An 18,019-nucleotide genomic window follows, 5' to 3' on the forward strand; every position below is an offset into this window, starting at 1 on the left:
TCTTTTTATTTATGGTTATCCTTTGATGATCGGAGTAGGGAAAGTTGTAATTTTTTATCCTCCAGTATTGCCTATGGTGGAAGGGTTGTCTAGTAAAATCCCTGGAAGAACTGAAATTAAGGAAGAATAGAGATATAAAACACATCAGAGTAGTATGTACTCCAGAATGCTCCCAAGTGTGGTCTGAAACAGAATTGTCATCATTGATTCAATTTTGTTTATTCTGCTAATTTCTTCTTCTGTATAAGTCATAAAGTCTGACATTTGTTCTCATTTATAGTCTTTGCTCAATTTGCTCTGATTTGTCCCTTGAACCATTATCTCTCTCTCTCTCTCTCTCTCTCTCTCTCTCTCTCTCTCTCTCTCTCTCTCTCTCTCTCTCTCTCTCTCTCTCTCTCTCTCTCTCTCTCTCTCTCTCTCTCTCTCTCTCCCCTCAACTCCCAAATCCTCCCTCATTCCCTCCCTGTTATTTGGGATTTAAGAAAAATTGAATATCCTGAGACCCAGTGAAGCTTTTGTACTTTATTGGAAGTGCAGGTCCTATACTGATGTAGACTGGGTACAATTTAGTAATTATACATTAAATAGAGAGGTTCTAAGAGTTTCTAAGCATGTCTAAATTAAGGCTTTTGACAGAGATATTACCCTTAGTGAACTATAGAAGTTTTGAAAAAATGGACTTTAAAGCCTATAGAAACTTTAGCTGGGGGAGGCAGTATCTTCCTATGTTCTAAAGATGTTGGTTCCACAACATAGGGTTTCATTTTGAAGAGGAAATAGATATTATAATCAATGTTCTGAGAATCAGTATACTTTTTAAAAGGGAATAAAAACCAACATACTAAGAGTTTGTTTTCCCTTTTACCTCCAGTCCAATAACTGGGTGCATAAAGACCTTACCTTTCTAAGAGAACAATAGCTTCAACATCTCAGTGTTCACCTAAAAGAGAGATGGCAGAAGCTTGTATCCTTGTAACACCAAAAGAGATTACATGCCATTATCTCATTCCTGGTGGAGAATTAATGTCATATAAGCACCAGAAAGTAGACCCCACAGGAACAATGTGATGAACATCACAAAAAAACATTAGTAGTCCTTTAGTATCAGCAATATAAATTGCCCTAACACATATACCATGGCCAAATGCATTTCCTACATGTCTCCCCATAAATGTTCCTTGGGTGTCCACTCTTCCCAATGACAGTGTGCATACTATGAGAAAGTGTGCCCTTTAGGTTTATGGGGAAATATCTTGGTTTTGCCACTTTTCTTATTCTGCTATTTCATTAAGGGCTTTTTACTCTGAAATAGTTCTATCGTTTGGTAGACTAATAAAGGTAAACAAATTGATAGGGGCTCATGAACAATAGTTTTAAGTAAATCCGTACCCAAAGAGTACCTTGAATGTAGGGTATCTTCTCCTTTTAAATCTTCAAGTATTAACCTCTAAGGGAAAGAATATAGACAATAATATTTAACTTTTGTTCTTCCAATGTGCCTTAACCTTTTTTTATATTTACTTTGTAAATCTGAATTGCCTTTTATAAAATTGTTTTATTGTATCACTTTGTATCCTGAATCATCAAAATAAATATATTTTTCAAAATAAATATATTTCAGAGGAGTCTGAAATGTTAATAGAAATAAAAGAACAAGGATAAAGTACCAAACAGTATGTTTAATATAGTAGGTGCTTCTAACAAAAATGAATAATATGGAAATATGTTTTGCATGATAATATATGTATAACCCAAATTGAATTGCTTCTCAGCTCCAGGAGGGGGTAAGGAAGAAGGGAGGGAGGCTATTTGGATCATATAATTTCTGAAAACTTATGTAGAGATTTGTTATTAAAGTAAGAAAAATAAAAATAAAATACAAAATTTATCTTAAAAATTATGTAGTAGATGCTTAACAGTTGCCAAAGTTAAAAAAAAAAATCACTTCAGACCCTGTGAATTCAGCATAGTGTCTGGCACAAAGAAAGCATTTAATAAATGTTTGTTGACTTACTAATGCAGTCATTATATTTTGATTACTAATCAAAACAAAATAGTTTAGCTCCACTGTATTACAAATAATAGGGTATAAAATTAAAGGTCACAGGATCAAGTATATGAAGCTGAGTTTATCTGTGAGAGTTAATGCAAAATTTAAACAAACCAGCGTCTTAGAGCCTAACCTAGAAGGAGTAGGTAGTTTTCACTTCCATTGATAGTAACACTGGTGGGGGGTCAGTTAATCTTTGACTTGCACCAGTCTTTAATAACATAAATAAATCCAGGACAGTACCAGGGTTTACATACTAATCAGCAGAGAGAAGAAAAAAATCATCCCAAGTTAACTACTGAGTTGAGTGTTTTGTTTTCTTTTGTTTAATTTTAGTTTTGGATAGCCCAAATAGACCTGGTTTGCTTTAAGGGGCATATGAATTTTTAGCCACAGACTCCTCAAAACTATTACAAATAGGAAAGGAGTCCTTAGACCCATTAACAGATCAGACTGCTCCAGACTTTAATTGAAATTCTAGGGAATAACAGAGTTCCCTAGTTGCCTAATGGTTGGGGTGAAAATACCATTCAACTCAATACATTCTTCTTTATGAAAATTCTGTATATTAGCACATGGTAGCTGACTCATCCTTACAATGTGAAAGGAAAGCTTAGCAGATAAAGACCATTTTAAGCTTATACAAAATCTATGCTAATTGGCTTGATACCCAAAGAAATAAGATTAAAATCATAAATAGTAGTTGAAACACCTTTATTTCATAGTGACAGCAATGTTATTAGCTATTCCTTTCAAGGATAAAACACAGAGTATTCAACAGATTTTTCTCCTCATTAAATCACAGTAACACTGAATCAAAACACCTCATCAGGCATCTTCTAAGTACATAAATAACAGTCTTGCTATGAGAAATACTCAGTTGAATTTTAATCCATACATGATTGAATGTGTTTTTAAAATTTAAAAGAAAACAATCAAAAATAGTTCAGTGGATTTAATTATCTAATTTACAGAATGTTTTGCTTATCTGAAAGTCACTTATTTAATCATTACCATGTACATGACAATGGATAAGTCACTTAACATCTCAGATATGGACTAGGCGGTATCCCAGATCTGTTCCAGTTCCAAATCTATTATTCTATGGTCCTAAATTATACAGCCTCATTATAGAAAAGAATCAAGGAGACAATATAAAGAAAAAAGCAGTCATGATATCCATAAATTCAAATTCATAAGGAGAGCACCTCAGGCCAATAGAAACTATTGATTCCTATTTTATATATGATAATAACATTCTTAATTATTGAGGTTTCCAGCTCCTACATATTAGAAATGGAGCCTAAAAAGTAGCAGCTGACTTTAAGTAAAATTCCAGAAGGAAAAAAAAAACAACAAGCAAAAGTGTTTTTTTAAAAAATTGCAATCTGGCACCATTTAGTGTAGGAGAAAATACCCTGATATACCATGATGGTAACCTGGAGGTTTCATCATATTACAGAACAGTGTAACTACTGATGTTCATGATGATGACCAACAACAAAATGTTAAAACTATGTTTAGAACACTGTATGAAACATGTCATACATTTTGGCAAGATTTCAATCAGAAAACTTCAAAGATCACCCCTTGGCAAGTTTTGGTCATTTGTAAAATTCATTTATGTGGAATATCTTATTCTGTCAAGGTGTCAGATAAGATGTCACTGGATATAAAATACATGATACAGTTTATGTATAACTATAGCACCTTTCATCAATATATGATTGAATGAATAAAGTGTTATGGATATAAAACACTAACTGATACCTCTAAGGCAAAATCTTAAATCAGCCTTTCTCATACTTGGGATTTGCCATATTTTGAACTAAAATCTGTATTGACTAGTTAACTGAATCAATTACAAAGCCCTCAAAAACAACCAGAAATATGGATTGTATAGCTGAACAGATTAGCAAAGGTGTCTTTCATAGTTTTGTTTTTAGTTTGTAGTTTGGGGCCCTAAACTCATCAACTAGATTAAATGTTATTCAAAACAGCTATTCAGAATTGACACCTTTCAAATCATTCTAATTTTTGCAAATTACAGTTTTGAGATATGGGGAAAAAAAACAGGACAGTCAAATAAAGACTTTCAAATTTCTAAACACATAACAATGACAGGTATGTAGAATTAAAATAAAGTATAGGCTATAATCAATTTAAAATGGAATTTCAAAACAGATTTTGTGGGAAAAAAAAACTTTAAAAATAAATAAGTAGGCAAAAATAATTATCATAAGTCTAAGATCTACCTTACTATAAATGTGACCTTTGAGGAAAGAATGCATCTAAGGATGAAACTCAGCAAATTAGAAGGAACAATTCTGCAAAGGACTACTATAACTGGTGGGGTTTTGGCTGACCTTCAAACTCCTGAAGCAATTCAATTGCAATGGAAATTCTGCCTCTCTGTGCTTAAGGTCTTTTTTAGTTTTTTCCCCATCTCGAAAATGGACATAATAGTAAAGATATCTCCCTTCATCAAAGGGGTCAGATTAAAGGGAATAAAATAAACTCTGTAAATGACCTTAAATTCTTCAGAAAAGGAAGGAAGTGTGACAGAGGCTGGCACTAGAGAAAAGTGCCAGACTAAAGAGTATGTGAAATTGATTACCTTGATGGGGGAGGGGCCCCAGGAGTGGAATTCTGAGGAGAGAAGACTCTGGCTGGGAGAGCAGAGAGGGTCTCTCCATCTTGAGAAGTCGAAGAAAGAAGATGGATAAAGACTTTCTCCTGAGGGTTATCCACTTTTCCTGCTGATGTCTGTAAACCTTTCTCCCCAACACTTCCCAATTGAAGGGACTTTCTGAAGAGAAACCTGAGCAGACTTTACCTCAGCTCCTGTTGCCCAGGGGTGAGTCAACCTGACTTTCTCTCGGGGGGCTCAGGCTGCCAAGGCCTGAGTTCCCCCCAAACCCTAGGAGGGAAGGGAAAGGGTTTAGATAGAGACAGGGACCCCCTTTTCCCACTTTCCTTTTCCCATTCTTCCCTGCCCTTTATTTCCTTTTGTAGTACCTGATTGGATTATCATTAAAAAGTTATCTGTTCCCCAAGCTGAGAGTGAGTGAACATATCAAAGGGAGACCTTTTGGTCTCGAGTAGTGGAGGGGGACAAGAGGGACAAGAGCGAATTGGGGAGAGCAGCTTTAGCTAAGGAGGGAAGGCAGAAGGAGAAAAATCTTCAAACCCCCTCTCCTCTCTCTGAGCCAAACCTTTACATCTGCTGTCTCCCTTGAACCCCACTTTGTGGAAGGGGGGTTCTCCTCTCTTTCCCCTCTCCATACCAAAAGTACAAGCCCCCCCTCCCCTCATGGGGTATATATCCCTCTTTCTCTCTTTTTTTTTAAACAGTTAGCAAAATATCTCTCCTCAGGATTCCACTCCTAGGGCTCCTCCCCCATCGAGGTGATCAATTTCACATACTCTTCAGTCTGGCACTTTTTCTCTAGTGCCAGCCTCTGTCACAGAAGTCAGATCCAGCTTCATTGGAATAGCAGTATTATCACATCTTATATTTGGAACTAGGTGATCATTTCATAAGTCCAGGTACTACATGTTATAAATGAAAAAGTCAAAGTAAACTCCAAGTTTTTTCATTCATATTTTCCTTCCAGTACCACAGGAGACTGAGTAATAAAGCCAGAAAATAAGGGGAAATTATTCTAAGAAACAAAAATCATGCAAACAAATAATAAGGAATATAGTTCACAATTGAGAACTTGCCATGAGTAGAACAATAAATTTAAAAATTATCACTTTGTGAAGTACATGAAAGTTTAAATATTAAAAATAAAGAAGATTCTTCCAAGACTTGTCAATGATGGTCCAATTTCTTTCTCCTAAAATGAATTCAAAGTTATTATTTACTAAGTCTTTGGTTAGGAATGCCACTAATACATTTCATTTATATTTTACTTATTTTGTCTCCCTCTCATAGGACAGTGCAATATTGTACTGTAGTCTTTATGAAATAATTGTATTTCCTTCATCTTTTCAAAGTACTTTCACATCTATCCTCTGCTTTGATCTAGCATTGGGCCTGGAGTTCAAATCCTGCCTTAGCCATTTAGTAGTTCTGTGATCCAAGTCAAGTAATTTAATTTCTGTTTCCCCAAGTTTCATCATCTATAAAATAGGGATAATAATAGCACTATACCTTCCAGGGTGATTGTAAAGATAAAAGTAAATAACATTTGTTAAGTTCTTAAAATTTCCTGACATAATAGACACAATAAATGCTTGTATTTTTCCTTCCTTCACAACAGCCCAATCAGGTTGGTTAGGCAAGTCTTATTCCACTTAACAGATGAGATTAAAATCAACTAAGTGATCTGATGGCTATATTCAGGATGAGCATTCAAGTCTCCTTACATTCAACCAAGTGCTCTACTAAACATCATAAACTTAGCTCTAATATCAGAATATAAAATGGTTATTGTAAGAAAGTGGGCAAAGAAGCTTCTTTTGAGGGTTATAAAAAGGATATTAAACCATTTTAATGCATGCCCAATGAAAGTAATTGTTTTTAACACAGTTCAACAATAGTCTGACTAATACTGGTCATCTCAGGTCTAAAGTACAGTCTCTTTTGTAAGAGTTAAATTTAAATTTGCTAATCCACATGACGCTATGGCTATAGAGCTGGCCTGTGTACATGGAGGACCACTATCTAGTCTTCATCAATTTCTGCTGCTTTTATGGTATAAAAGAATTACAACAATACCAGACATCCCAAATTAGCTAACATTATTCTAAACACCATATCTTTTTCATTTTCAAAGTTAAAAAAAATAAAATTCCAATAAAGTTCAAATTGATGAACTTATTACCAAGAGCCACATTTTCTTTTAGCAAATGGAAAAAGACCCAAGCTCCTGAATATGTGTATCCTTTGAAATACTTGTAGAAGTCTTCCTTTTCTTCAAGCTGTCCATGTCATATCCTTGAGCCCTCCTCACTCCAAACGTTATGAAAATGCAGTAGCAATAAGTGCATTGTTCTCTGGAAAATGCAGACGTGGACTCAACTCCTCCTTGTAAAGCAAAGAAAGAAGGCTTTATCACCTAATAAATACAAACTTTTGGTCAATAGTTATTTGCTCTTTTTTCTGCAGCAATTTTTAAGAATAACTTGAATCCTATGACTATGGGTCATTCTTGAAGAAATTACAGTTCTGTCAAGTAATGATCTTAAAACAAAGTCAACACCTCCTTCTATTAAGTCTGACTTCACAGTAGTAATGGCTAAACAAAGAGTAAGATATATTTCAAATTGAGATCTTAATCATAGTGATGGTATAGGACATTGCTATTTTATCAGATCCCAATAAGCAGTGGTTCTCTCAGCTATCAAATGCATAAAAAGAGGCCAAAGCTATTTGTTTTAATTAAAACCAAAAAGAAATAAAAAATGTGTCACATGAATTTGTCAGCAGCAATGCCACAAGCAAATTGGTGGTTGAGATTTATATACTTTTATTTTGGCCCATGATGAAATAGACATCTAAATTTTCTAGTTTTCTAAAAGCACTTGAAGAGTAGGCCAGGTTGTTCAAATAAATATCATACATAAGTCCCATCAAAACTAGAAACTCTATCATATGCAAGAACATGAGTATAATGTTCTTATAGTCTTAAGACTAGAAGGTTGTATTATCTGTCAGTAAGATAAAGAGTAGGTTTAACAGAACAGGCCTCACTAGTTACAAATGAGATCATGAGCAATTTAAGACCCTGGATATAACTAATAATTTTAAATAACTAATCTTAGTTCATATTGTAACAAAAATTTAACAAGTTGCAAAAGGCAATAAACTAGATCGACCTTTACATCATGCTTTTTTTTCTATACTCCATAAGGAGTATTATCAATGAGCAAAGAAGTCCAAAGAAGAGGGTCTCCTCCAGGGTCCTGGCACATAGCCCAATTTCAGGATTTCTCAAGAGTTAGAATATGAACTTCTTGTGGTTAGGGATTATTTAATTCATGACATTTGTATCCCCAGTGCCTAGCACTGAGTCTGCCTGTCAAATAAAAATAGCTTAATAAATTCTTCTTGATTGAATGATTACCTATAATAATTATATAATCAGGTTTGTAAATCTCTCACTACCCAGGAATGCAGTTTATTATCTGAGTTCACGTAAAGCAGCTAAATTCTCTGTCTCGAAGAATTAAATAAATTTGTTTTCTCTCTGGCATCTGTTAATATCATGCCAGTTGCCTCAAACTATAGAGCTTGTCCTTCATTCTTCTTCTTAATCAAACCACAGTTTTAAGAGCCCCTTCATTATTCTTAGCATTTTTACAAGGCCTAGTTCATTGTGGGTCTTAGCTTTCTTGAGAATTTTCTTAGGGGTTCATGCAATGTTCAGAGCTGTGGAACTATAGGGAGTTGTTCACTCTTCAATCAAATTCAGCTATGATCCTAAATCTTACCTAAGAACAATGCAAACTAAAAATATTGAACAGGTAATGAAATACCACACAGGTGAAGTGGGCTTCAGAGCACAAAGTCACAACTTTGACTCAATATAGCTAACATAAATGGCCAAAAATAGTGATTCAGACTTTGATTTTGGTACTCACTGATCATTCTTTATTCAGGTAAAGGGGTCCCACACTGTTCCTTTAGAAGAGTTTCCATTATTCTAATTCCCTGTGAGAAAGGAAAAAGGATCAGTATGCCATATTTAACATATTTGTACTTTCATAATTATCACACCCTTTCACTTCAGGGAGTTCAGAACTATTAATATCTAGTCATATTTTCAGTTTCAAAGAATTAGGTTCATCACCATGCTAAAACTATAGAATTTCCAATCTATCAACATGACTAGTACCAGGCATTCGGCACTGGGAATACAAGTTTAAAGAATAAAACAATAACTACCCCCCAAGGAACTTACATTTTAAGAGGAGACAAGTCCATATTAAATATGTAGTGAAAATATTAATATATATGAAGTAGTTATATTCAGCATTTAGGAGGGAAGGCATTGGAAGTTGGGGCCAATCAAGAAAAGTCTCATGTAGAATATGGTGTTGAAGATGTGCCTTTTTTTAAAACTCTTACCTTCTGGCTTAGTAACAGCTCTAAAACAGAAGGGCAAGGGCTAGGCAAATGAGGTTAACTGTCTTGCCCAGAGCCTGAAGTCAGACTGGAATCCAGGTCTTTCCGATTCTGGGCTCTATGTTCTATTCACTGTGCCACCTAGCTGCCCACTCAAGGCAGGTCTTAAAAAATAAAAAGATCTCTGTGAGGCAGAGATAAGGAGGAAATGAAACTCTGACATGGCTGGTAACGAGGCTGGAAGAGTTATGAAAGGAAAGGAAACAATGAAATTTCCCCCACTTCTTCCCTTTGCTTCTAGCTATGGCAATATCAACTACAAAACAAAACCAAATCTCTGCTTCATTTAAGCCTGACTTCCCAAAGGAGGTGTGTCCTGGAAAGCACAAAGGACACCCAAGCTACCTTAACAAAAGCATCAAGGATAAGCGGGACAGTGGCATGTGGGAAAGAGAGAGTTTTGTCCTGAGAATGCAAAAAAAAAAAAAAAACTATGTTTAAGGTCCAGTACTGCATGCAACTAACTGGCTGAATGAAGGTGGAGGTAGATCACTTCTTAGGATTGTTACCCTCTATAGCAAATGAGTTCATCAGAATGGATGGTCTCTAAAGTACCTTTTAATTATTATACAATATTCTTCTCCAAGAACCAGACAGGAAGAAATGATGAAATAACAGATACAAAAAAAAGACTGAAGAACAGGGAGAAAATGAACCCAGTCGTGGAGATGTCTGACAGAGTTATACTTCACTGTCCAATAGAGGAGTACAAATATGGAAATCCCCTAACTACCTACCACCACCTCTTTCTTGGCACAGTTATCACAAAGCCATCAATGAGTGGGGTAAGAGAAGTACCTCTCAAAGCACATAGTAAAAAAAATCATAAACCAAAGGGATAGGGACTGGATTTCAATGATATAGAAAACTCCAAGAGAAGCAAGTTCCTCCCAGTAAAGGCCACCACACCTCTGAAACTTCTAGTCTAAGAGAGTTGTCTAGAGAACTAAGTTAAATAACTTGCCCAGGTCACACAGCAATATTTTTCAGAGGCAGGAAAATATAAATGGTAATATAATTAAAATTAGGTCCTCAGGAAGTCAAACAGTAGATTCGGGAAAAAGAAGGAAAGGCTAGATGTCTCTCCTTTATTTGAAGAATTACAGGCAAGTAAAAAAAAAAGGCATGCCTCAGATGAAAGAACCTGTAAAATGAATAAATGAACAAATGAATGAATAAATGACAAAACTTTTATCAAGCTGTAATGTAGGGTTGTTTGGGGAAGAGATTAGATATTTAAATGTAGGGCCAGTATCAGAAGAATAACTTTGGAAAGGCTAGCTGTAGGCTGACAAGCCCTATCAAGACAAAACCTGTCCTGAGGTAACAAACACAGACCAGGTTATATCAAGAATAGATGATAGATTAATTAGTCAAGGGAAGGTGAAAAGGGGATTTGGAATAATCTAATCTAATATAAACTACCTAAAACCCCTCCAGATATTAATGTCCTGTAACCAGGAGTCTTCTTGGATTCACACTACACTGAATACCTAGCTGTCTAAAGATCAGACCCTAATATAAATAGACCATCACTAACCCAAAGCAACCCCTTTTGGTGATATTAGAGGCAGTGGGTTTGGCAGTTAGGCAGGACAGGCCCCAGGAAGAGGTCCTGGATCCAAGAGGATCCCAGACCAAATCTTAAAGGCAGATGCCTAGACAGTTCAGGATCACACAACAATCCAGCCAGCAGGGAAGCAGGTAAGATGGAGAAGACCAGATAGAAAACAGCCAGCAAGGGAAGGCAGCCAGTCCCCTCCAGGTAAACCAAAGAGACAGAACCAGCACAAGCCCCAAATGTCTCTTAGCAACAGTTTAACTTCCTCGTGCAGAATTCCAGAATTCCTTAGTCTGTTGTCCCATGCCTCTGCCCTCTGCAAACACACACTTTCCTCCTTAAATTTAACTTTTCCTTATAACAAAGCTCACTACCTCAAAGGCTAGGATAAGTGTTAGGTACTAAAAATAAAAATACAAAGGTTAAAACAATTTCTGTCTTCAAGGAGTTTACATACTTATAAAAGTAGGCAACCATAGAGGACAGTGGTAACCAGGTGGGAATATTTTGGTTTGGAAAGCTACAAAGATTTTGAATGGTGCCATATGAGCCAAATCTGACATATCCTTTTTGGGACCAAGGAAAGTTTGTGTAATTATGATCTTAGGCAAGGGAACAAGAAGGAAGAACGATTGTCAAGGGTGATACAAGGCAGCAATGATATGAAAATGGTTTGAGAGTAAAATGAAGGATGGTTGGAGCCTAGTCAAGATGTAGCAAGCATCTGAGATAATCACCAATCAGGACAGGGGAAACCCTAGCAGGAATTCCAGGACTGAAAAAGTTAAATCCTCCATGAAATTTTCTGATTTGGGTATCCTGGAAGCTAGGGAGATGATGGCCAGAAGTTTTAAATCAATCAAGAGGCAAGTGTTAAACATCTACTCCATACTAGGCACTGTACTAGACACCAGGGAATACAAAGAAAGAGTGAACCTTTTCCCCTATAGAATGCTAATGTCTTGAGGTAAGAAACATTTTTTAAAAATTTTTGATCCCTAACATTCAGCATAATACCTCAAATGGATGGAAGAGGTGCTTAATAAATACTGCTTGAAAGAAATTCAGTTGAACACAATACTGACACACATTTCTTGGATGATGAACAAGGCAATATGACAACTTATATGGTCATCACTATGACCATTAATTACTTTATTGGTAAAGTCCAGTGCCAATTATAAACTTCTGGTTGAACAAGTGCCAAACATCACCAGGAATTTGAGGAGGTTCCCTGAAAAAAAAATGCTGAAGACATAGTTTGCACCATGCAGACCTTGGACCAGCCTCCTTCCAAAACAAACAGGAATAAAAGAGAACAAAATAAAATTTCCAGTACTATGAAAATATACTCACTTCTCATTCAGGTCAGGACCTATAATTTTTAGAAATTCCTATTTGGGGGCTCTATTTTTCCCAAAAAAAAAAAGCCCTATTATACAAGTACAATCATGTGTGCTATTTTAAGCTCAATAACAACAATACTAATTTCCCAGAAACATTTCAAGTTTCTTTTTTTATTATACACATAAATTTAGATGATCTTTCCTAAAAAAAGCATACTCCTTCCACAGAAAGTGAGAAATGGGTGAACTGTGACCATCTGTCTAAATAAAGAAGGCCACCATTTACAGAACAGAACACTAATTGATATAAGTGAAGCCTCTCAGGTTTGCTTTTGGAATTAAAAAATACCATTCAACCAATTATGTTCATTGTATGGCACCTGATTTTTCTCTTTGTTTCCCTTTCCATTACCATTTTAGTCTTTAAACAAAATAGTTGGGCAAGTGGGATGAGTCCAAATCTATAAAGGGAACTTTAATGGAAAAGGCTGAGCCATTGCTTGGAGTCTTTTCAGTAAGAAATATCAAAATCTGACTGTATCATTCCTTTGCTCAGAAAACTTAAGTGGGTCTCTCTGATTTCTAGGGAAAACAAATTCTTCAGTCTTTAATGTCATATGGAGACTTTCCACAAACTAACTTCAAACTATAATTTTGCCTGTACTTCTAAATACTCTCACACACTGCATTTTATCAAGATTGACTCATTAGTGGTTCCTTGAATTTATCATCCTATCTGGCACCTTTCTGCCTTTTATCAGACTTGGCCCTGTGTCTGGTATGCACTCTTACTCATCTCTTCCTCATAGCATCATTGGCTTCCTTCAAGAAGCAGCTCATCTATTAAAAGTGACTTCCCTCATACCAAACCCTATCATTAATGCTCTCTTCCTCAAAAAATTGCCAGTCTTGTACAGAGGTAAGAACATTAGATATGAAATGCTACCTCCTTCACTTGCTACTTTTTTTTAACCCTTATTTTAAACCCTTACCTTCCATCTTGGAACCAATATTGTGTATTGGTTCCAAGACAGAAGAGTGGTAAGGGCTAGGCAATGACTTGCCCAAGGTCACACAGGCAGGAAGTGCCCGAGGTCATATCTGAACCCAGGACCTCCCATCTCTGGATCTGGCTCTCAATCCACTGAGCCACCCAGCTTCCTCCTTTCACTTGCTACTTCTGTGACAATGGTGACACTTAAGTTCTTTATGGCTCAGTTTCTTCGTCTATAAAATAAAGGTGTTCAACTGAGATTCTGTCTATCTCTTAAATCTAAAATGCTGTTGTATTCCATTCCATTTCTCCAGTAGAAGATAACTCCCTTGAAGATAAGGATAATTTTATTTTTGCCTTTGTATCCCCAGTGCCTAGCAAAGTACATGGCACATCACTACTGCTTAATAAATACTGGTCACATTGAAATGTTCAAAGTTAAAAATCCATACAATATAGTTCTTTCAAATAAAGTTCAAACACCTAAATCTCTATCCAAGAAGATCCAACCTACGGGCACTAAATTATACTCCTTATAATATGTTGCTGCACTTCCAATAGAGAACAAACATTGATGCACCATTAAAATTTCTTCCTTCTTAGATATGGCTTAAAAGCTTCTTGAACTGACAAACCATAAAACAATTTGATTTTATTATCCTCCTCCCCCTTAGAGAATTTTTTGTTTTATTACAAAGCAATCTTTCTCCATTTGCAAAAGAATATGGAAGTGGGCTATCTCATAGACTCATTTCCCTAATGCTACAGAGCAGCCTATGCCAAATATACCCTCCTGAAAGAACTGCATAGCTTTTAAGATGCAAAACACTTTACAAGCTTCCCATTTTAAGAGTCCCCAAGCAATAACTGATCATTACTGAAAACTCAAAAGACTGCCTGAAAGAAAGATCAGGGAAGTTGGGAACTAAAGTCAGCTAAATCCAGGTCAAAACTCTTTTCATAAGTATCAACAAGCTTTCTTGAGAAAACCGTGATTTATCTAGGAGGTCCCCGGTAGGACCATTAAATCCAATGAGTAACCATAGGGTTTCAAAAGCAGTCTTTTAGAGATATTTCTGAAGGGAACTCTTAACAAAATGGAAATGTTCACTTAATTATCACTATGATAACAAATTGGTACAGAAGGCACCCCTGGAAACAATGTTTTCTTGCAGGTCATTGCTTGGAGAGGGTATAATCTGCCCTACTGTTATCAGTCTTTAAGAGCTTGGACTTTTGAATAATAAGTGGTATAATCATGGGAGCTAATTATCTCTGAGAAGCATTCTGATGGAGAGCATCTTTGGTCTCCAATCATGCTAACGTCTCTAATTATGTTCTTTCAGGAACAATGCCCAGTAATGTAAAAGCCAATATGATGATGATGATGATGATAAAAATAATGGTTCAGATTTATAAAGCACTTTAAGGTCTGAAAATGACCTTGCTCATAGCCACCCTTCTAGGTAGGTAAAACAAGCATTATAGACTCCATTTTCTAAATGAAAAAAGTGGATTCAGAGAGGTAAAATGCCTTGCCTGGAGTCACATAGTAATTAAAAACCAACTCTAAATTCTGGGAATGACCTAAAAGCCATCTACTCCAACCTATTAAATATATTTATATATAATATATATACCTCAAAAAGAATTTCTCATTTATGACATTCTCAACCCAAAAGGCCTCAGTTTCCTCATCTGTAAAATGAGCAAGTTGGAATAGATAACTGGTAAGGTTCCTTCCAGCTCTAGTTTTATAAACTACAGACTGGGGAGTAGCCATCCAGGGGCAGTTTGAAAGATTTCAATAAGGGGTAAATGACTATTCCACTCTCCGTGGAAAGAGTCCATTTCATGTTAAGACATCTTTGATTATCAGGAAATTAAGAATGTGTGCTACTCTGATAGAAGGAAAGGTCTAAAAATTCCCTATATTGCTTCTAGTTTTATCCTCTAGGATAAATTATTCCTCATGACCATCTTTCAGAAAGCAGATATACCGCTATAGTCTTGTTCTTTACTCCCAATCTGTTCTCCAGAGCAAAAGAAAAATGTATTTATTGGACAAAATTGCATACAACATAGCATGTCTCCTTATAAATTCTTCTTCTTTACATAGGATGAAGTTATGAAGTGTCTAAGTTCAAAAATGAACTGGGTCTTCTGACTGAAAAACCAGTTAAAACAGGGGACTATACAATTCTAATTAATGTAAACTAGACTATATATCCAGTTTGAATAATTGAAGGCAAAATATAAATTATCCCACCCTCAAACTTAAATAATAGGTTTACCAAGAAGAGAGAGAGGACCACTACATGGTCCTTGACCTTCAGGAACTGATGCAAAATTTATTAAAAACAATTTATCAACAATCCAAGGCAGCAGAGGATTCAGTGCTGAAATGAGCAGTCTTGGTGCTGTTTAAAGTTAGGAAAGGTTTACACATCAAAGTGTGTTATAATGATCATGAAAAGTTTAATGGATAAGGTGGGATCAGAAATGGGCTTTAAAGACTAAGAAAGATTTCAATAGATATGGAGGAATGGCCTTCAAATACCAGTTAGGATTTCTATTTTAAAGGGATTCTTCTTTATGTGAAAAGATTCACATCAGGAGTCTTTTTTAAATAGTCGCTTCCCCTTATCTACACATTTAAAATTAACTTTATTTACAATACAATAAAATTTTATTAATCATCTATACCATTGTAGGTACAGAACAAAGCATTGGGGTACATATATGAGAAAAGGGAGCTTACCATTCATTCATGGAGGAAGAAAACACACAAAAGTGTGGGGTTGGGGAAAAGTGTCTAGCCAAGGAGCATAATGAAGGTGGAGGCAAATCCAAACAGTATAGCTGATGAGAAATGAAGAGTTGCCCTTAACTGTTCTGCATCTTCTTTAGATGAGAACTTTGGGAAGAGTTTTTTTTGCAATTAAAAAAAAAGGTGTTCAAAATACAAGTTTTTTGCAAAATATATAATGTGCAACTTAAAAGCATACCTGGATTGGAGTCTGTTCTAGAAGGTAGGATTGGTAGTACAGTGGAAAAAAACAGTGACTTGGTTCAAATCCAAGCTCTGCCATTTACTATCAACGTGACTTGGGAACGTCATTTAGGCTCCAGGGCCCTTCCATATCCATCAAATGAGAATGTTAAGACTATGGCCTCTGAAATCGCTTCCACATCTATATCCTATGATAGTATCTATGATCCTATGACAATTTAAATTAGTCATATTTTATCTAAAAGAGATCAACCCATTATACCCCAAAGAGATCACAAGGAAAAAGATGTACAAAAATATTTATAGCCATGCTCTTTGTGGTGGCAAAAAAAAAATTGGAAAATGAGGAGACGCTCTTCTATTGGGGAATGACTGAATAAATTGTTGTATGCGCTAAAAGGAATAATGAACTGGAGGAATTCCATGTGAACTCAAATGACCTCTAGGAATTGATGCAGAGGTGAAAGGAGCAGAACCAAGAGAACATTGTACACAGAGACTGATACACTGTGGCACAATCAAATATAATGGACTTCTTTACTAGTAACAATGCAATGATCCAGGAAAATTCTGAGGGACTTATGAGAAAGAACACTATCCACATTCAGAGGAAGAACTGTGGGAGTAGAAACACAGAAGAAAAACAACTGCTTGGTCACATGGTTTGATGGGGATATGCCTGGGGATGTAGACTCTAAAGGATCACCCTAATGCAAACATCAATAATATGGAAATAGGTCTTGATCAATGATACATGTAAAATGCAGTCAAATTGCTCATTGGCGATGGGAAGGGGGTGCAGTGAGGAGAGAGAAAGAACATGAATCTTGTAACCATGGGAAAGAGTATAAGTTAATTAATTATATAAAAGTTCCAAAATTACAAGAAAAATAAATAAATAAATAAATAAATAGAGATCAATCCAGTACTCATAATGTTCCTTCTAGCTCTGAATTCTTAATCTAGGATACTAAGAAAGACTAGTAAAAGTAACCTCAAATACTATTTTAAAGCTTCACAACATAATATTGTCATTATTATTAAAATTACCATTATTGTCCTAAAATATTACATATCATAGCATAATGACTTCTTATCTAATATTGTAGTTTTATGTGTTCATCACAAAAGTGAAAGGAAGAAAAAACAAGTATTTATTAAGTCATGTGCCAGCCAGCCACTGTGCTGAATGCAAGTGATATAAGTAATAATAATGATGTTGATGATGATGATGATGGCGGCTAACATTTATATAGTGCTAACTATGTGTCAACCACTATGCTAAGCACTTTTGCCATTATTACTTCATTTTATTCTCCCAACAACCCTAGGAAGCTGGTGCTATTATTATTTCCATTTTACAAATTAGGAAACTAGGCAAACAGAGGCTAAGTGACTGGCTCAAGGTCACATAGATAGTAAGTAGCAAAGCTGGAATTTGAACCCTCTCACCAGTCCTCCCTCTCTGAATCCAATGCTCTTTCCACTTTACCATGCTGTAATATGTACAAAGTAGATAAATAATATTTGAAAGATCTGTGATTATGTCAGTTTGGATACTCTCTCCACTGTAAAGATTACAATACTCTCTTTTTAATAAATGGGCTTGGAGAATGGCTGATTTTTTAAAATTCATCAGCCCAAAATCACACTGGCCATGAGCCAGATTTCATCCAGGTCGTGGTCCTTGCACAACAGTTGTATAGTTTGTCAGTGGGCCCATACTTGAAATATTTCCCTCAAAGAAGGAGCTAGAGGAGCTTTTGCTCCTACTGGCATAGTTTTCAAAAACCCAGAGTCATCTCTAAGCTAAAAGACATTGAGATAGGACTTTAGAAGAGAAAGTAAATTATGTCTATGAAAAATGTAAAGTCACTTTTCTTACTGACTCCCTTGAATAATCACATCTCCAGATCACCT

General features: G+C 35.8%; 1 protein-coding gene across 2 annotated transcripts in view; it reads right to left on the reverse strand.

Moving 5' to 3' along the window:
- Positions 1-2,747: 2,747 nt before the first annotated feature.
- PRELID2 (PRELI domain containing 2) overlaps positions 2,748-18,019 on the reverse strand; it is a 95,952-nt gene continuing 80,680 nt past the window's right edge. Inside the window, exons 6-8 of one of the 2 annotated variants that reach the window (XR_001626560.2) lie at positions 8,642-8,711; positions 6,883-7,085; positions 2,748-5,892 (exon numbers count right to left, since the gene is read on the reverse strand). Coding sequence is in view for 1 of the 2 variants with exons in the window: in XM_007473825.3 (XP_007473887.1) it covers positions 8,652-8,711 (60 nt within the window). In the remaining variant the exon portion in view is untranslated. Of the gene's footprint in view, positions 7,086-8,641; positions 8,712-18,019 lie in introns of both variants that reach the window. The other variant, XM_007473825.3, reaches the window with a different exon arrangement.

Source organism: Monodelphis domestica, chromosome 1, assembly GCF_027887165.1.
Source record: "Monodelphis domestica isolate mMonDom1 chromosome 1, mMonDom1.pri, whole genome shotgun sequence".
Lineage (NCBI taxonomy): Eukaryota > Metazoa > Chordata > Mammalia > Didelphimorphia > Didelphidae > Monodelphis > Monodelphis domestica.